This window comes from Mastigoproctus giganteus, chromosome 13 (genome assembly GCF_048544385.1).
Source record: "Mastigoproctus giganteus isolate SK-2022 chromosome 13, ASM4854438v1, whole genome shotgun sequence".
Classification (NCBI taxonomy): domain Eukaryota; kingdom Metazoa; phylum Arthropoda; class Arachnida; order Uropygi; family Thelyphonidae; genus Mastigoproctus; species Mastigoproctus giganteus.
In genome coordinates, this window is record NC_143587.1 from 167,431,053 (window position 1) to 167,452,653 (window position 21,601).

The following is a 21,601-nucleotide window of genomic DNA, read 5'->3' on the forward strand; positions in this document are numbered from 1 at the left end:
AAGGAAAAACACCTTTAGAATAAGAAAGTGAAAAAAGGCGGCAAAGAATAGGAGTAAGTTCAGGAGCACAGGTTTTGAGAACAAGTGGAGAAATACCATCAGGACCTGGAGCTTTCTTAGCATCGAGATTCATCAAAATCCTTCTGATATCCTTTTGACGGAAGACCACAGGAGGCATTGAATGGAGTGTGTTGGGAATGGTGGGATGTGTTTTACCAATATCATTAATACATGAGATGGAAGAAAAATGGGATGCTAGCAGGTCAGCTTTATCCTTGGCTGAAGTGACAACAGAACCATCTGGTTTGGACAGAGGTTCCACTTCCTGCATCTTTCAAAACTTCCTACAAATCAGTTTGTATTTCCTTCGCTACGATGGGAGCAGAGATGGGCAAAAGTTGCGGCCAATAGCTTTGGCAAGAGATCAGAATGCTCGGCTACCATTAGGGCAAGAAGCAAGTTTTCTACTCTTAGCCTGTTCAAACTCTAGTTTGGACTGATTAATAACTGCTTTACAATTGTTGCGAGCTTTGGTGTAGGCAGAAAATGAAACTGAAGAATTAGAAACAAGCCAATTACGATATGCAACATTCTTCTCTTGGACAGCCTTAGCACATTTATTGGAAAACCAAGGTTTAGATAAAGGACGAGATTTTAAAGTGGAGTGTGGGATAAAGGATTCCATTCCTGCAAGAATAATTTCACTGACACGATCTGAGCAAACGTTGACATCAGAAGTTTTGAAACAGTAATCCGACCAAGGAAAAGAAGAAAAGAAGTCTCGCAGGTCATCCCATTTTGCATTCTTGTAATGCCAAACAACACGAGGTTGGGAATAGCCATGAGATAAAGGTTCCATTGGAGAAGAGACAATCACCAAGTTGTGATTTGAAGTACCTAAAGGAGCTCTCACTTCGACCGTGTACTTAGAAGGGTTGTTTGTGAGAAAAAGATCAAGCGTATTGGCTGTATGATTAGGATTGTCCGGTATTCTTGTAGGTAAATGAACAATCTGTGCTAGGTCATTAGTAATTGCAAAAGCCTCGGCATCTCGACCTGCTGGGTCGGTGTGACTAGAAAACGGAAGCCAGCTGGGGTTGTGAACATTAAAATCACCAAGGAAAATTACCTCACTGTTAGGAGAGTTGGACTGGAGAAAGTCAAGTTGCAACGAGAGGAAGTCAAAGAGCTCCAAGTGATTAGTCGAGTTGGGAGAACGGTAGAGACAACAGTTGAATTTGACACAATGAGGTAGAGAGATTTTAAGCCAGAGAAGATCAAAGAGAGGAGATTCCAAATTGCCAAGTCTCTGACAGAGAATATCAGAACGGACATATGCACAATTACCACCTTTGAGGCGAAAGGAATCATACAGCGAATAATTTGGGCATCTGAGATGAGCAGTAGTTGAATCAACCGATAACTGAGATTCTGTCAGAAAAAGTACATGTCGTTTGGCAGACTGCAAGTGGAAATGGACATCGTTGAGATTAGAATTGAGACCACGTATATTTGTGAAATGAATTAGGAAGTCCTTGGGAGGTTTAGATCTTTTCGCAGATAAGCTTGCTATATTAGTTTGACAATTCATGGTGTATTCAATAGTAAGAAAAAGTGGGTGGGACCTGCTGTATGAAGTAGTCAAATTTTTGGATATGGCGTACATGTGGTAAGAATATACCCAGATCCTTGACATAACGTGGCCTCGACAATGCTCCCCGCATACACACTACTCGGACTCCCTCCAGTCACTATCTGGCAGAAGGTTCTGATTTGTATCCTGATATATAAAAAAACAAAAAAAAAAAAAAAAAAACTTCAGGTTTGGAGGTCAAAAAGGCGTCGCAACACTTTACCACTGGACAACCGCTTCACTTTCGTATATAAAAGAAGCGTTTCATAAGCGGATCCCATTTCATTACAAAGTATAGTGAAAAGTCTGCTATTTAAGCTTCTACTTTTAATAAAGTTGATCACACTTCCTGCATCTTTCAAAACTTCCTACAAATCAGTTTGTATTTCCTTCGCTACTAATGCTTCCCTATGTGTAATGTAATGATTAAAAACTGTATTTGGAGCAACTTCCTTTACTTTACTTTGCCCTTTAAACCTTTTATTTTCTCCCGTTAATAATGGTGCATCAGTACAAATCGCAACACAGTTCTTCCACGACAGATTTGTTAAAAAGAAAATATTTATAACATCAAAACTATTCTCGTCCAACGTTCTTCCTTCCTAAGCTTTCAAAATAGAAAATCCTCCAAAATATCTCCCTCATAGCAGTATCTGACACACTCAATTAGTTGAGCAAGGGTTCATCTTTGAAAGAGGTGTTTGACCCACGGCATTATGCGATCGTGAGAATTGCTACCGATCAGGGAGAAATGCAAACCAGATTGCCCGCTCTACTGGAGAATTGCAGTAATCATTCATCTAACTGCATTGAAAAAATTGGACTTTCTCTCAATCGATTTAATAAATTGGATTTTATGTTGTCCGCGTTAACTGCAATACTCCAGAGACTGTCTCTGGACAGAAGAATGGTTTTTAAATCGTTGATGTACTTTTCTCTACCCATAATTGAAATCATTTTTATTGCATGAGGGAGAACAAGGGATTCAGCGATAGTATGTGATTTCAATTTTTTTCCTATTAAATACGAAACTTCTAAAGATGCTCTAAAAGCTTTTACAAGGAGCTGCCGTATGAAAGATTTCTGACCTTGTATGGCGTCGGCATGGCTTTTGAAAAAGGATTCAGTTTTTTTTTTTATTAGCTCTGGATGTTTCGTACGCAAGTGTCTTTTTAATTTAACAGGTTTCATGCTTTCGTTAGCTAGTTTTTCGTAGCATCTTACGCACAAAGGACGTTGCTCATCATCGACAACCCTGTAGGTGAAGCTGTACTTCATAAATTCCTCTTGATATTTTCTATTCTTTTCGTTCCTTTTGATTTGGAATACGATAGCTCTCTAACAGAGAGCCATCGTATTCCATCGGTGGTTGCACTTCACTTGAAATAACGTTAGTGTCCAAATTTTCACATGATTTTCAACATTAGCCTTAGAAGTACTTGTAGCAAAATTATTGTCGTCACTCCTCGGCCTGTTTTGTTTTGATTACCCAGTTGTCCATGGTAAAATGTGTTTTTTTTTCTTCTTAAAAACAACGATAATAATAATGAAACGTGCAATATAAAAAGTATCAGAAGAATGAAAAACGCATCAAATTTGTATGAAAGCTCCGAATTAAGAAGCAGAATAAATCGCGCGCGTAACATACCTGCTATACATATATATATTTACTGCTACCGCATATTCTCACCTTTGTCCTTTTGAGAATTTGTGCTGTAGCATAGCAAACACGAATTAAGAGCTAAAGGGATTAATTGAATAGTACTACTCGTTGCTGAGTTGTACTGAGAAGTATTAATATATACTGAGAAGCTGCATCAGTCAGCCGCTTTTTGTGTCCATGGTCAGTGGCGAATTGCAGAAGCAGTAGGGTTCATTCGTATCTCAGACTTAGTTCCAGTAGTAAGATTTCTACACGTACAGTATTGAAAAAGTAATTTTAACAACAGGTTTAGTAACAACAATATCTTCTATATGCACAAAAAAAAAGTTTATTTGAAAATTTCCGCGACCCCTTTCATTTATCCGGCGATCCCTCTAGGGGTCGCGCCCCACAGTTTGCGCACCACTGGCTTATGCCGTAAGATGTTAAATAATTAATAGTGCGTTTTTAGTAAGGCGATACCATATTTAAATAGTTCTACGTTCAAATGTTTATCACAGATTCACCTCCCCTAGTTACGGGGTTATACCATAGTAATTAAAAAACCAAACACCTGGAGCTGTTCCCTGGTGGACTCAGGATATAGCTGTACTCCGAAGAGATGCACACAGTATGAAAAGACTTCCAGAGAGCCCGCAGGACATGGCCTATAAATGAAGTAGAGGCCAGCGTTATCGAGAAGCCAGGAACTACTACACGGACATCATACAAAAAAGGAAGAAGCGATCCTGGGAGAACCTGGCATCCACTACTGGAAATACCGACCCCTGGGGTGTGGTTTACAAGGTAACCACAAACAAACTTCCCAGGGGGGGGGGGGGGGTCATCAGCACTACTATGAATCCGCAAGGAAATCTAACAACCATATATAGTTTTTTTGGTTTTTAGGAGCATTAGCAACTAAGGCCATATTGCTTCGGGGATATGGGGTGGTCATTCCCTGACCTTTCCACATCCTCCGTATTTGGTGGGCACTGGCTCGAACCCCGGTCTAATCAAGAAGCGTGTATGCACTGCTGCTGCTCTTGCCCACCTGACTACGGAGGTGCCTATATATATATATACTATATATATATATAGTAGTCTTCCATTAGATAAGTAGTCTTCCATTACCTTATATAGGTTGATGGGGACTGCAGCCTCCCTCAGTCTGCCTGCCCAGGACGCTCGGCCGCCAAAGTGAGTCGAACGCCCCGGCAAAGTCAATCGAAATGACTAGTAGGTGTTTTTTCCTGCATTCTTGTGCTTTCCTAAGCAGGTTTCCAAGTACGTCCACCGTGGAGAATCCCGGCTTAAAGCCAAACTGGTTCCTAGCCGGCAGGTCCGCCATCTCATAGTGGCTTTGAATCCGCTTGTGCAGCATCTCTCATATAATTTGCTGGCCACTGACAGCAGCGCGATGGGTCTATATGATTCCGGACATTTTTTTTTTTTTTAGTAGGGTTTTTGAGTATCAGTTTGGAGTAGTGTTTATTCCATTCTGCCTGAGAAATTGAGTTGGTTTTTCGATTAGACACAGATATAATCATCTGTGTCTAATCGAAATTTCTTAAGTTTTTAAAACCTCTTTTCTTTGCGTCCGTGACATTATGTTCTAAGGAATTTACAGATTTATCCCACTCATCTTTTTATTACGAGTCGTCGGATTCTTTTTATTTATTTATTCAGTTGGAGATCATAATCTCACCCTTAAACAGCAAAGTGCTAGTGGAGTTTACATTACTGACAAATCAGCAATTACAATAATGATTACAAGACTCAAGAGATAAATGATTAGTGTATAACAATAATAAAATAGGAGTTTTATGAGAATAAACAAAATAATAAAAAAATGTGTAACAACAAGAGTAAATTAGATCAAATTAATTCTATAAAAATGAACAGAAATTGTTCAATGCTAGTAGGAAAAAGTGAGAGACCATTTTGAACTCCATCATAAAAAGACCATTGGCACACCCCAGGAAGAAAACAGCATTCCAAATTGTCCCTGTCAGCCGACCAGATGGAGATTTTGGTTTGTAGAGCTAATCAACCATGGAATCGATCGTAGTATGTGATGCAAGAAAGCAAGCGTAAAAAAAAAAATTACACTATTCCCTCTAAATGTTTGTCCAGTTCTTTGAATTTATTTAACACTAACTTCCACAACGACAGGTGGAAGTTTTTTGTTCCAGAAATTAACCACCCGCTGGCTAAAGGCAAATTTCCGCACTTTCTATTCTACAACTGTCTTTCCTCAATTTGAATTTATTACACCTTAGGTTCGTGATCTGAGCAAGTGGAAGAATCCCATCAGAATTCAGCATGCTTCACCCATTCAAAGCTTTATACACCTCAATCAGATCACCTCTCAGGTGCCTAGTCTCTAGCCGCTTCAATGTGCAGAACTTAATTCTCTCCTGGTAAGAGCTTCCCTTCATTCTCCTAACCAATCTTGTTGCCCTTCTCTGTACACGCTCAAACAAATCCTTCATGAAATGAGGCCTCCAGACCTGTACGCAGTACTCAAAGCGCGACCTGACCCATTGCTTTATACAAAGGAAGAATCACCTCCTTTTCCTTGCTAGCAAAATTCCTGTATATCATTGACAAACCCCACGACCTGCTCTAGCAGCCTGTCTGCATTGCTCAGAAAATTTCATATTTGACTGCACAATTACTCCCAGGTCTTTTTCATTTTCTACCACCGTAAGTGCAGTACCGCACAGTTGGTACGTTCCTCTTGGGTTACTTCCACCCATATGCAGTACTTTGCATTTGTCAATGTTAAACTTCAGTTGCCACTTCTCAGCCCATCCGCCCAAATTTTCTAGATCCTGTTGCACAATTTTTCAATAATAATCGATGAGAGTGAAGATGCAAGCTATGCAGCTCAATTACTAATTTATATTCAAGGTGTAAATAAAAATTTTGCAGTACCTGAAGAGCTAATTGCATTAAAAATCTTGAAAGATACAACAACAGGTGAAAATATTTTTGAGTGCGTCAGAAGAATTGACGACCTCAAATTGAATTGGGATTTGCTATCAGCGGTTATGACAGATGGGGCTAGAAATTTGGTTAGTACAAAAATTAGGTTCATGGTCAGCTTCATAAATATCTTGAGAGTAAAAAATATAAAAAAAAAACAATGCAATTTCATTGTATATTTCACCGGCAGTCTTTGTGAGGAAACTTTTTAGGCGTATATTCAGCCATTTCAACTAATATCAACAGCAAATTTTATTCGTAAGACTGGTCTGAATCATCGGCAACTCAAACACTTTCTTGAAACAACTGGGGCTGAATACGATGATTTGTTGTACCACACTGAAGTACGTTGGTTGAGTCGCGGTAAAGTGTTGAAGCGATTTTTTGAACTTAGGATCGAAATTGATGTATTTTGAATATAAACTAAAACCGGAACAGGTTTCGATTTATGAAAAATTGAAACCTGTTCCGGAACTGTCAGATTTCTAATAGTTGTGGGACCTTGCGTTTTTAGCAAATATATGTGAACACCTGAATTTTCTTAATATGAAACTACAAGGACGAGACAAAACTTATCAAAGCATTTAAAACAAAACTGGAATTATTTAAAAGTCAACTACTTCAGAATAATTTTTCACATTTTCCATGTTGCAATAATTTATCTAAAATTATGCCTACTTGTAATTAATCCACTAAAAAGTTTGTTCAAAACGGTAGTTTTGCAGGAAAATCTTGCGCATAAGATTTTCTGATTTTAATAATTCAAAGGTGTTTGAACTTTTCCAAAATTCGTTGTATATACGTTGAACGGATTTTGTAACAGTCGTCAGTTTTGTAACATGTTGATAAGAATTTACAGTTAGAATTGGTTGATCTTCAATCTACCAACTGCACTGAAGACAATATTTAAAAATGAAATCTAATTCAATTTTTATTCAACATTATCTGAGTCAGATTTTCCAAAAATTTAAAATTTTGCAAGAACGGTTACACCAATTTTCGGAAGTACATGGACACTGCCCTACCATTAATATCCGGACACTTGCCTTTTAAACAAAAAAAAAAAAAAAAAAAACTTTTTATTGTGCCATTTAATATTTTGTGCTGAAATCTTTTGCTTTTATGATTGCCTTCAATCTTCGGAGCATATTCTCAACCAGCTTTTTATAAAACGTCAGGTGATATGGTACTCCACTCGGCATTTAACGCAGCCACCAGTTCGACATTGTTCTTTAGGCGATCTTGACGTACCCGACGATCCAATACATCTCGAAGATGCCCGATAGGGTTCAGACCAGTACTCTGGGCTGGCCAGTCCAACTTTTCCACACCTATATCCTCAAACCACTCTGTTACGACCAGAGAAGTATGGCACGGCGCGTTGTCTTGCTGATACAGCCTCCCCCGAAGTATTTTCATAAAATTGGAAGTGCATAATTATCCAGGTTGTTCTGGTATTGTGGCACAGCATTCATGGTTTTGTCAATAACGACTAATGGGCCCAAGCCATGAAAGGAGCCCAATACCTTGATACTGCCTCCACCGAACTTCATGGTTGGGAGGATACAAGGAAGGAACTGTTCCCCTGGCATTCGCCACACCCAAGAACGGCCATCAAACTGGTAGAGTGTGAACCTCGACTCGTCTGTCCATAGGACTGTTTTCCACTGCTCTACAATCCAGGATTCCCTCTCCTTACATTGTTAGTCTGTGGCTAGCATTTATTGAGGTGATCAATTCTGTTGAACATGTAATCTTGTATGCTCAATTTTGCAATTGGCTGTTCGAAGCCCGGTGTACATACCAGGTTCTATGACATGTTGCGCGCATAGTACCTGTTTCCCCATCCATGGAGGGCTGTCCGGATATTGATGGTACGGTAGTGTAGACCATTTTTAAAAAGAAATGAAATATGCAAAATCAAAAATACTATCACGTCTAACTGACCCTCATTGACATGACTACTTAAGAACTGGAACTAGTACTTCATATATGTCCCGCTTCTCTAAACGTTTCGGGACCCCTGGGTACATTTTGTTCTGTAAACAGAACAAAACAGTTCATGTTTTGTCCACTCTATCACAAAGAAAGATAGAATTCGCGCTTGATGTTGCTTAAATTGAAGTCTGCGCAGCTCGATGGAGACCAGCTGGAATAATCAGTCTTAGCACCAGAAACAAACTGGTGCATATTCCAAGGTCACGGATTCTGGGGGAATGAGGACCACACATTTGAAACGAGATAATCGTGTTGGTAATTATTATGGAATCGCCAAGTTTATATAATGATTGTCAACTTGAGTTTTCTTAGACTCCAGAAGTTTGTGAGCAACTGCAGCAAACTCTATTTCTAATTAAACGGTAACAGCTCAATCTCGCTTATGTAAATAAACTTACAAAATTTGAGGATATATTGCGCATAATTATACATTAATAATGCACAATTTTAATTTTATTCTTTTTCAGTGAAGCATGGCGTATGAAAAGTTGATTTTTGCATTGTCTGCCGCATTTCTTGCTGCTGTTGTTGTACGTGGTAAGTGGTTACCATCTATTTAGAATTTTTCATATATGATATGATACAAGTATGAAAGGGAAAGGGTAAACTTATTGTGGGATCATTGATTTAAGAAATTGCTCCAGAAGAGATTTCAATGATTGCTTGGTTGATTTGTATTATTTAATTTTTGTGTTTCACTCTTAATTTATGTTATTCCTTCTTCCGGTATCAAACGCAGTGCCCTAATTAAATAATAATAATAAAACCCTGTTATATTAAGGCCTCTTGAGGTTTAACTCACTACCCACATGCAATATGTGCCTAAATTTCCTGTGTTCTGTGGCCTGTTTGCTTGTTTTGATGGGCGTAAAACCGAAGTTTGGGGAGAGAAACTTTGTTCTCGTCCCCTGGCACTGAGGAATTTAGCCATGGAAAGAAAAAAAGCCCATAAACGTTCCTCGCTTTATTGACGGTATTCGAAACCGGTCCTCTTCTATCCGATGATAAATTCCTACTGTTAAATAAAAAGGATTTCCTACTAAATAAATAAAAAAATCGATTTATTCCTTTTTATTTAGCAGTAAAATCGAAATTTAAAAAAGAAATTCCAAAAAATTTCCAATCGATTTTCAGAATTTCAGTTATTTTATTTTTTATTAAATAAAAAAAAATGACAGGAAAAACTGAAAGACATCGTCGACAAGCTCAAGAACGAAATGAGCGATATAGTGCTTGGCAGAGTGATGAAAAAGCATCTGAAATGAGTACTAATGGGCCCAAGCCAAGCCATGAAAGGAGCCCCATACCTTGATACTGCCTCCACCGAACTTCATGGTTGGGAGGATACAAGGAAGGAACTGTTCCCCTGGCATTCGAAGGGAGCTGAGAGAGAGAGATTTCATAATTACTTCAGTAATCTCTAATTCTTCTCAAAAAGCTATAATTAAAATACATTTTGAATTATAGATTTTATATATATGCAGAAGAGGACCAGTAATATTAGAATTATGTATATAATTAAAAAATTCCTATTGTAAAATGAATCAGGTCCAAAGCTTGTTTAATTTTCGAGTTATTTAAGTTCAAAGAGCGTCCAGACAGAGGAACGTAAGCAGATATTGGATTTATAATTGAAGTGTATTCTGCCACGTGCTCATTCCACCCCTGACTTCTATTTACGAAAACATTTTATTGCTGATAAAAACCGAAACTTATGCCAAATCAAATTTATTAATTTTGATTGGCATAAAAAGCTTTCATAAATACTTTATGAAAGTTTTTTATTACACTGATAATACATCTACAAATGTTGAAGACCAATGATTTTATTTACGGAGAGTATAGGAAGGAGGGGTTTGAAAAGTTCATGGCCTGAGTACGAAAGTGTAATGTACTTGGCGTGCAATTCAAATAATAACTCATCAGGTTTCGTAGAGTTCCAAGAAAGCTATTTTTTTTAAATTGCTGGTCCCGAAGTCAACAAAGTTGTGCGAATGAGAAAAGATGGGCAATATCAGTTATTTTGCAGCGATCCAATATTTGTGAAAAGAGGGACAACCGCAAACAGAATTCGTGAGAATATGGTTACAGTATTGGAAGATGATGCCCCTTTCCTATTCCATGGTAAGGCAGCAGAATTTAAACGAGGGAGGGAGAGAGAGAGCCTGGAGATAATTCACGCTGTTTGACTTACCTTCTGGCATTCTAGAAGTTGACAGTTTTTTTTTTTTTTTTTTTTTTTTGTTAGTTGGCGCATCGGCTTCTGTGGCCGTAATGCAACTCCCAAGGTTTTTGCACTATTCTGATCCAAGCCCGCGGGATTCGAACCCGCGACCTTTGGTTTGCCAGGCAGGCACTTTACCCACCCGTCTAGTCCCATCGGCAAGTTGACAGTGTGCGTGATCTGGTGATGAGTGATCGGCGAATGACATTTCAGTACACTGCCCGCTTCTTGGACGAATGGGTCCAAGAAGATCTCATTTGAATGGGTCCCAAAGTTTTTGAGAGTAGATCAAAAACGCACAAGACTTCAAGTCATGGATGAGGCTTGAGTCCATGGCTTCAGCCATAGACAAAAGAGCAGTTCGAACAGTGGAAACTCTCAGCTCTTTTTCCCTCAAGAGAAAACCAAATTTATCCTTTCTGGCAAGGTGATGGAATCGATTTTTCTGGGGCAATGATTGAGCTTTGCTAGTGGATTATCTTGAAATATGTCAGGCAGTGAGAGGCGCATATTGTGCAGATCGTGTGAGGCCTTTGCATGAAAACATCAAAGGCATACGTGGAAGACAACTCGGTAAATTCGCACCATATTCTCCAGATCTAGCAGTATCAGACTTTCACCTGTTTCATAATTTGAAAAAATACCTGACTGTCATCCATCAATATATCACTGAGTGACATGTTGATGGACTGTAACATCATTACCGCAGTCGATGCATTACGGGAGGCCCTGGAAAAAAATTTTCTTTGCAGCTAGAAATCATCAATATTTCAGAATCGGTTGAAAAAGTTTGACTCCAACTAGGTAGCATGTTAACTGACTCCTCAAAATAAGCCATTTATACTCAGGTAACGAACTTTTTAAACGCCCTTCGTACATTTTTATACAACGCAAATATTTTTCTCTTGATTTGTCTTGTGGGCCTGCATTTAAGAGAGTAGAGTTCCTTATGTTATGTTTACGATGGTACAAGCCAGCTGGTGGTATTTGACCGGCATATTTTTTTTTACCCAGTGTGTTGTGAAAAATTTATAAACGTTTACCCTGGGACAAGCTGGCTTGTCGACCTGCTCTGGAGAAAACGCAAAATCAAGACCCACCATTCAGTCAACTTTTAGAGATGGAGGACGATGCACTGTTGTATAACTCATTTTTGTGGTGCTAGCAGGAAGCGTTTTATAAAATGAATGAAGTTTGCCCTGTAACACTTGCTTGACTCCTTTGTACTGCTCATTTTCTACAAAACTAAATCTGACAACAGAAATCCAGTATAGCAAAATGAAAAAGAAAATTATAAAACACCTAGTGAATCCCAGGACAGTTAACAACCATGCACAGACCATTTCCAACATCGCGTGGGTCACTGGTGACAAGCGATTTTGCCATCCAAGTGTCTTTGCCGTTGAATTAGCGCTGTCTCTTGAATTATTAAAATCGTCTTCTTCGTTACATTAACAATCAGTAAAATAATCTTCAGTAAAGAAACCACTTTACTTGATCAGGAGAAGAAGTAACCTTTCATTTTTCTCTTTTTATTTGCATATTATTACTAATCCACTACCTCTTGGTCACAAAGGTGGCACTGCTCCTGCCTCCACCTGGCGGGGCCTGTAACCTGGAGAGGAAAAGGTCTCCCTTCCAGGGCCAAATGGAGGGAGTAATTCCCAAAACCCAGAAAACTACTGGGTACAGATGAAACCCTGACAAAACAATAAGAGGATTCTGGTTCTGTCGCAACAAAACGTCAAAAGACTGACGTAGACAGAATACGAACTCCAACTTTTCTAATTATACATTCCACTGAAGAACAACCGATTGGAAAACTATCTCCATTTCTAGTGCAGAAATGCCCAGAAAGCACAATAGGTACTCCCAAGACAGTTCGTCAGACCTCTCTTGGGAGTACCTATTGTTTAAGGTCAGACTGGTTGAAGTTGCCACTGCTCGAAGCAACTATAAAAACTAAACATTTTCGGCGGAACTTCTATCACCATTTCGCCGCATGTTTCCTTGAACACGTAAAGAGATGTGTCATCACCGAATAGGACCTCATCGATTTGTCAGATGAAGAACTTAATCAAGAATTGCGTTATCAGTGTAAAACGGAGTCTAACAAAGGACCTACTCGGTCTAAACGGATTCTAACAAAAGACTATTACTTCCTACTCGGATATTATCCTTACGTTTGACAATCCGAAATCACCAAAATGATAAAAGCAGGTTATCTTAACTGTCGTGTCAAACAATACATCCCAAATTCATTACGCTGCTATAAGTGCCAGAAGTTATGGCACTCACAGCCAGTTCGCAGAGGAGCAGCTGCCTGTACCAAATGTGGCTCCACTGCTCATATTAGCACAGCCGCAACACCTAACTGTAAAGAAGCCCATCCTGCGTATTCAAAGGAGTGTCTCCTTTGGAAATGTGAAAAAAAAAAAAAAAACTTACAGCGGTACAAGACCGAACACAACGTAACCTACCAAGAGGCTAAAAAATCTTTACCAGTTAGGAATACTAACAAGCCAACTTATGCTCAAGTAATCAAAAAGCACGCATCAACTGCTGCCCTAACTATGCCACTAAGCAAATCATTAGCTGAACGGGCAAGATCAATATTGTCCCCAGTACCAACACGCCAAACAAAACAAAGCTATAAATACGCCAATTACAGTACAACCAGATGCTATTCAACAGCAGAATACTACAGTATTTACCACTCCCGACTCAAAACAAACAACTACATGGATTCAGAAGATAATCCAAACCAAGATAAACAGGTTTTAGAACTGTTCACCGATGAGAGATGGATACAGGGAAACCCCCTTTCCCAAAGAAGGGGAAAGGTAAACTTGAGCGGTGCGAACCTTCTGTACCTCTAAAACAAATCGAGGACTCTTGTAATCCCAAATAATGCTTTCTTTCTTAAAATGGAACTGTAGAGGCTATAGTAGTAATTTGGCTGACATCAGAGATCCATTTTCGCAATATGATCCTATTGGTTTCCTGTAAACAGAAAGCAATCTAACACAAATATAATTGTTTCCCTTCGGAAATACATAATACATCGGCAAAATCGTGTTGCACACAATCCGCAAAATTTATCACATGGAGCGGTAGCGCTGATCATCAACTGCCAGAGATACCCTCAAAACCAATCCCATTAGGAAAAACAAACCTTGAGGCAGTTGCTATAAGATTCAACAATAACTTCGATTGTCTCATTACACTTACCACCTAACCAAAATATAAGCTATGCTGACTTAGAACTAGTGATACTGCTTCCCAAACCGTACTGTGTCCTCGGAGACCTCAGCCATTCGCTATGGGGAAACCATAACCAGGATAAGCGTGGACAAACTATCGAAATATTACTTGATCAACACAATCTGATAACTCTCAGTAAAGCAACACACACTTATACGCATCTTTCTACAGGGTCTAACTTACCTCAGCTATCGATGTCTGTTTATGTTCAGCAACCATCTACCTCCTATTTGGATTGACTATTCACAGCAGTTCACTGGGCAGTGATCACTACCCTGTGATATGCCGCATTGAAACAAGTGTTCCCACCTTTCCTACCGAATTGCCAAAGGAACTTATCGAAAGTCGAATGGGACGTTTACAAGCAACTAGCTATGCCAGGTGAAAAACAGGTCCAACAAACACCTATAAACCTGGCAGTAGAATATATATCCAACCAAATACTGCAGGCAGCGGACAAAGCAATTTCAAAATATCGGTCTGCTCTAAAGGGTGGTGTAATGAAGAATGTAGGTAGTGCTGGAAAAAAAAAGAAAAGAATAGAGCATGAAACATTTTCAGAAAGTTCCCAACAACAGAAAATCTCGTCTGCTTTAAACAGGCACCGGCAAAGGCAAAACGAATTAGTTAGACCAGCAAAAGGGAAGCACGGAGACATTTCGCTTCCACAATTACAAAAACCACAAAACCCAAACAATACGGGCCAAAATACAGCGTATGTACGCAAAACACCCACGCGGCAACTGTCCCATGCCCACTGTCAATGGCTCGAATATTACAAAACCAGAAGAGATTGCAAACACTCTAGGTAGATCGTTCATGGAAATCTCAGCTGTGACATCATACTCGCCACATTTCCAGGCACACAAAGCACAAGCTGAAAAACTCAATGAATTTTGAATGAGCATCCAGGGCTGCATACAATCTCCAAATTCACAATGTCAGAGTTGCACCATGCTCTAACCTCCACTACACTTATTGCAGCAGGACAGATGGAATACATTACATCATGATAGCAAAACTTACTGAACCGGCATTCAAGACACTGTTACTGTTCTACAACAGAATATTCAAGGAAAACACTTTCCCCAACAAATTGGTCGCACGGTTACGTTTTGGTATTTCCGAAACTAGGAAAATACCCTACAAATCCTCAATACTTATGACCAATTGCACTCACTCAGCCTGGGGAACGAAGTGGTCAACGCTCGGCTACACATCCTGGTTTCTAGCTAGAAATGACTTATAAATCCAGTGCAATGTAGCTTCCGTGAAGATATATCCAAACTTGATCTTTTGATTAAGACAGAAATAAACATCCGTGACGCCCTCATACGGAAAGAACACCTTGCCGTTGGCCTCTTTGACATTGAAACAGCCTTTGACACTGCTTGCAGATATGGTATAATGCGAAATATATACGATCTGGGATTACGCGGATACCTACCACAGTTTATCAGAAATTTCCTGCACCACCGCTCATTTCAAGTCAGAGTTCGCAATCAATTATCCTCGATTTATCCAGGAAGAAGAACTTAACCACAAGAACGTCAGTGCTAAGTGCCACTCTCTTTAATATAATAATGAATTCAATAACACATGAACTACCACAAACAATATCTACTACCCTGTACACTGACGACTTCAGTATCGCCTAATATGCGAATGATAGAAAGACAGTTGCAATGTGCCAACAACAAAATAGCTAAATGGTCCCAAAACAATGGCTTTCGTCTCTCGTACCAAAAAGAAAATTGGAATACACTTCTGTAGGAATCGTAACTTATATTCACATCCAGAACTTCGACTAGCAAATCAAGTCATACCAGTTATCTCCAGTGTCTGCTTTCTTGGTGTGATATTCGCCTTCCTTGAACATATAAAATCGCTCCGGATTTCTTGTCTTAAAGAGCTTAACAGCTTTAGAATTCTATCTGGCACAACATGGGGAACTGTCCGTTACACACTGTAATACATCTGTACCATGCATTAATATGGTCAAGTCTGGACTACGGTTCTGTAGTCTATAGCTCTGCTAGACCAAGCGCCTTACGTTGGCTGGATCCTGTACACCACAGTGCTCTTCGTTTTGCACTGGGGGCATACCACACATCACCGGTTCAGAGCCTATACGCCAAACGCATTAAACACCCTTGCTGCTACGTAGACAAATGCTTGTATTAAATTATGGAGCAAAATTCAAAGGGCATCGAAATCAACCCACCGGGAATGGACTTTTCTCTCCTAAATGGGAAAACCTTTATAAAGTATGCCCATCTGTAAACCCACCAACCGGTCAATTTGCCAGTCAGTCTTTGCGCACTACAGACAGACTGGCAAATTGACCATAGTAAGATACAGTCTACTGCCTCTCATGCGATCCTACCATGGATGTATCACATACCGCTGTGTGACCTTTCATTCACAGCCTGGGGAAAACACACCATGTCCCAACAGAGCATGGCCTACACAGATGGGTCTAAAACTGACAACGACGTTGGTGCAGCAACATTATTTTCCAACATTGTTTCCCATATCCAAGTAGCTCCTCACCGAATGTAACAGCTATACTGCAGAACTCTGTGCTATCTCCGCATAGCCTTAAATTGCGTACTCTGAACAGCCATTGTGCACAGTGTTATTAGTGCCATCCAAGCTACACAGCGGAATAAAAATCGTGATGGCCCCTTACTCATACAGATCTGGAATACTGTGACTAAGTTAAACCAGAAGAAGCAACAAATTCTAGTTTGTTGGATCTCTAGTCACTCTGGACACAGGCCTAGCTTCCGAAACTGCTACCGATCCTATATGCCAATCATTTATTACACCTGCATCTGACTACAAGTACACATTATAAGGAAGCGATGTCTTGAACAATGCCACACATCTGGCAGAATCAAGGCAACAATAAGCTACTCGGTATAAATAAATATCTAAAACCTTGGAGCTCTTGTACACGTGAGAACCGACATGAAGTTGTATTAGCCCGATTACGGATAGGCCACACGCACCTGACCCATCTTTATTTATCTGTCTTCCGGCCACTGATCCCTCGCAGTGCACAAAGTGCAACACTAAGCCCAGTGTCCAACATTATTATTAATTGCCCCAAATACAATACTGAGCGACAAGCAATGTTTAGCTCATTTTCTTTCAGCATTTCTGACCACATGTGACCAAAATTTTTGATTTCCTCAAACAGATGAAGCTGTACAAAGAAGTATAAACTTGAATAATATCTATACAGATATAACTATCCATTTAGCATCACCATAGTTAAGCGCATTATGGCCTTTGATACTCTTCAAACATCGCCGGCTTTCCGGATGGGGATTTACAAGCTAAAAGCCTACACCCAACACAACAAACCGTGTCTCCACCCTGCAAAGTCAGCTCTGACACTGCTTGTGTGAACCCAACTCGACAAACAAATTTTTTAATTCTCGACCGATTCTCCCATTTCTCTAAAATATCTAGAAAGTAAATTGCCGGATTTGCGAAGTTCAAGTGTACTTTATTTTAATAGAATTAATATATCGCGCAAAGGGATTTATGACGAAAGCTTCCTGAAGAACGAGACCCCTCTTAAAAACAAAACCATGAATAGCAGTAATCAAATCGTGTGAGAACCTCTTTCTCTTGTTGACGATGATCATTGGGTGAATCATTATATTTCAAGGGTAAAGTGAGAAAAACACAAAACTTTGATTCCACTACAGCTATTTGCATTTCCGCTTCGCTTAAGATTAAAAGGTTTGAGAACATACTCAGACAACCTCTGATTCATCTTTCTTGAAGGCCGGTTTATCCGCACATCGCCTACTATTACATGTCTGTTCTTACTGTAAGAATTGCTTGATAATGCATCACCCTTAATTTTTCTCTTTTAACACACAAATTGAATTTATGAAATTAAATGTTAAGAAGTAGCACTGATGTTGTTTTTAGCACAAATGGTGTATTTCAAAAACAAATCCCTCTTTTATTTTCAGGTGACGACTGTTCTTCTGTAATATGCCCAGTCGGTCCTGATAGTTGCAATACACCGGACTCATCGTCAAAGCAGTGTACCAGCAATGACGATTGCTCGGAAGAAAAATTGTGCTGTGCGGCGTGTTGTGGGAAAAAGGCGTGCTTGCCATCTCGTAAGTATTACCAGAACGTCACATAAATAAGATAAACAGTAGGAAAATATTTCACAGATCGTGGATTTAACTACAATTGCATCCTACTTTAAAATCTTCTCTTTGTCCAGTTTCTTTGGACATGTGCAGATGTGTTATGTCTTATATAAGGTGGCCCGTAAATGTTAATTCATCTGTGCCATGGCTCTCTCATCACAGAGGCATCTCATGATATAAACTCTGTACAATGGCCAGAAATGGACTAGCATAATGAAAGTGTATTGATGTCTAACGGGACCAGGGGTTTCCCCCATCTTCGCGTTGCTTTCATTGTGGGTGTACCAGTTCACTGGGAAATGCCAGAGATTAAAAGTGTGTGGGCTTTGTATCTGTGTGATGTTGTGAACCGTTGTTCGTCTAGCCGCTGAACCCCTGCTGAGGCCCAACGTTGCCCCACTTTCGCCCCTTGGAGGCAGACCAGGAACCCAGTACACTCAGCTACTCTGGCAGGTCCTGCCGCGTAATTTCCTGAGATTTCGGCGGCTAGGACCTAAAAAAATTTAACTAATCGATCGCGCGAGGGTGGTGTCGCTTGAATTTGAAAAGGCCAAAATATGGGCGAAAGGTGATTTGACATGCTTAAATTTAGGTGTGTGGGGTTTTCACTAGCGTACAGATGGAGAGGGGAGGGAGACTGAAGACTGGGAGGGGGAGAAAGGCCAATAGAGAAGCTGGCTCCAGGTTTCAGTGGGGCAGGCCATGCACCGCTAGAGAGGAAAAGTGGGGGTGGCAAGGAGGGGAGGAGACGATGAAAAAACCCATCCCCTCCTTTCTTAGATTTCATTACATTTCCCCAGGGAAATGTAATTCAAAGATGAAGGGGCTAGGGTGCCCTCTTCAGGTCGCCATATGGCATTTGGAAATTAAGCTGCACTTTGTTTTGTCGTTTCTAGTTGCACGATTTATAGGGCTAGCCCCGTCCTTGTGTTTTCTTATTGCTGCTTTGGGTGTTTTCTTTGGGGAGACTGATTCCTTATTTGTCTCAGATGGTGGCGAATCACTGTCAGCCAGGCGCTGGGTCGGATTATCTCAAATTGTCTTTGAGTGCTCAGGAGGATAGATCATTGTAGTTGAGAGTCATATTCAATGTCTCTTTGGATGTCTTGTCCATGTGTGGTTTTGCTTACGACATTCTCTTCAGTGGATTTCTCGTCAGTTCCTGATCGCATTTCGAGTTCTTGTGAAGAGGTCCCAGGAAAATCTGGACAGGATTTGGTTTTGTCCCTTGAATCCAATAGGTGCCACTTTTAAGGGGATAAAAGTGGCTTTGTGATAAAGAGCCAGTGTTCTTTTGTTTAGTCTCGCTATGAAGATTCCCCACAGGTCTTCGTACCAGTGGCACTGGTACATCAGATGCTCCCAGCTTTCTCTTCCTCCACAAGGACAGTTTGGATCTTGGAGTATACCCAGAGTGGAGAGTTTGTCATTAAAGGGCCCGTCGCCAGTCAGCATTAAGGTTGTCTCGAGGCCCGGGTGGAGCCATGCAGGTGACTTCGGGTATTTTTTTTTTCTACAAGGGGGATGAATTTCCTCGTTACCTCGCCCTTGTGCGAGGTGCACCATCTGGTCTGCCACGTTTGTTTCAAGTGTGCCTGCAATCGTGCTTTTTCTTGTTTTTCTCCGTTTTCCGGTTCTATTGTATGCCCCAAGAAGGTAATGGTAATCCCTTTCATTATGTAGTATGTCAGGCCATATCTAATGATTTACAAATTCAGCTGCAAGACTCCCGCCAGAACCTGGAGCGCCTCTGTGCTGACTATATTACAAGCACGCATTATTTTCAACAATATTGGCCGTTGTATTGAGTTCAGGATCCTTTCGTTGACTATAGTCGCCATTTTGTGGTAGAATGTGGCAGCTGCATATGTGATTATGGGGATAAAAGTGGCTTTGTAATAAAGAGCCAGTGTTCTTTTGTTTAGTCCCCTGTCTCGTCGCATGACTCGCGCTACCATGGCAGCATAGTTTATAATTTTCTTTTTGAGTTGTATGATGTGTGGCCTGAACGTGAGCTTTGTGTCGAGCATTATGCCAAGATATCTCATTTCGGTGGCAAACCTGATTGTGGCTCCGTTTATTTTTATCTGTGGGGGCCTTATTGGATCAAGGGTTCCCCTGAGGAGTATAGATGTTGTTTTGGTGGGCGTTATTACCAGGTAGTTCGCTTCTGCCCATTCCTGTAGAGTGAAGAGGGCTCGTTTGGTGCTATTTCCAACTGGGCTCTGGAGTTAGCCGCCACTGTCAATATTAAGTCGTCGGCGAATTCCTGTGACTTCACGTCTCCCAGGTCGATACGCAGGAACTCATCGAAGATGAAATTCCGCAACAGTGGGACCAAAACTGACCTTTGCGGGCAACCTCTGTGTACTTCTCTGACTAATATTTGGTAAGGGGTTATGACTTCTATCTTTCGCTGTGAGAGGTAGGAGCTGATGGCATGAAAGAGGTTTGTTGGAGTTTACGCCTGTCGGATTCTGCCAAGGATCTCGGCCACCAGAGGGATCGAACGCCCAGGCAAAGTCCACCGAAATGGCCAGGAAGTATTTGCTTTGGCATTCTTCCACAGCAATGAGGAGATTCCTCACGGCGTCTGTTGTGGAGGATCCAAGCTTGAAGCCATATTGGTTTGGTGCATTAAGTCCCCTGCTGTATAGTGTTGCTGTAGTCGCTTGTGTAGGAGTCTTTCATAGAGTTTACTTGTCAGGGTCAGGAGCGCTATTGACCTGTATGATTCTGGTTGCTCAGGGTTCTTGCCAGGAGTTTGAGGATTCATTTTAGACTAGCTGTCCTCCACTGTTTTGGAAAGTATCCCGCTTTCAGACAGCAGTTATATAGGTGCAGAAGTATGTTGGGTGCCAATTCAACCACTCGCTTGACGATCTCAGGTTGCATCTGGTCTGTGCCGGGGCACTTTCTCTTTCTAATCCTTGCTGCCGCCTGCTGTAGCTCTTCGAAGGTGAAGGGGGTTTCCTGTGCTTCTGGATCATAGTTATCATTCTGGGGACGGATACCCTTTAAATAGTATCCAGAATGGTGTTTATCGATTGTTCCAATATAGTGGTTAGCCGGCCTTGGGGAGTTCTTGTTGTCGTGAGTACCTCGCCTCTAGGGAGTTTGTTTGTTGTGGACCTTGTACACCACTCCCTAGGGGTCAGTTGTTTTCACTAGTTGTTCCCATGCGTTTCTTTTACTTCTCTGAATCTTGTCTGTATACTGGTTTCTTGCTGTCCTGTATAGTTGTTATAGTGCTTCTACCTCACGCGCCGGCCACGTTCTGCGGGCTCGCTGGAAGTCCTTTCTTCTTCCTGCTACCTCCTTCCTCAGTTCCTCTAGCTCCAGGGACCACTCCGGGCATCGGATTTTTTATTTTTATTGCAATTTGGGTGACATTTGTTATGAGATCCGTAGTCTTTTGTTGCCGGGCATCCGGCTCAGTCTCCGCTTGGATTTCTTGATATCTAGAGTGGATTGCTTCAGTGAGCGTTTCTTTAAAGAGGTTCCAATCAGCTTTGTTGATGGCAAACCTATTGAGCTGATGCCTAGTTGCTGAAATTCTGGCAAGGTTTCTTTTGATCCGGAAGGTGATTACCCGGTGGTCCGATGTGGTCCAGGAGTTCTCTACCCTCCAGTTTGCGACATGTGGGGGAAAATTGGTTGTGGCG

At 40.7% G+C, this 21,601-nt stretch overlaps 1 protein-coding gene across 2 annotated transcripts in view; it reads left to right on the forward strand.

Moving 5' to 3' along the window:
* Positions 1–21,601, forward strand: part of LOC150076586 (uncharacterized) — a 35,409-nt gene that overhangs the window by 5,768 nt on the left and 8,040 nt on the right. For both annotated transcript variants that reach the window (XM_090387614.1, XM_090387613.1), the window contains exons 2-3: positions 8,732–8,801; positions 17,748–17,900. In XM_090387614.1, coding sequence (XP_090243740.1) covers positions 8,738–8,801; positions 17,748–17,900 — 217 coding nt within the window. In that variant the 5' untranslated portion in view covers positions 8,732–8,737. The remainder of the gene's footprint in view (positions 1–8,731; positions 8,802–17,747; positions 17,901–21,601) is intronic.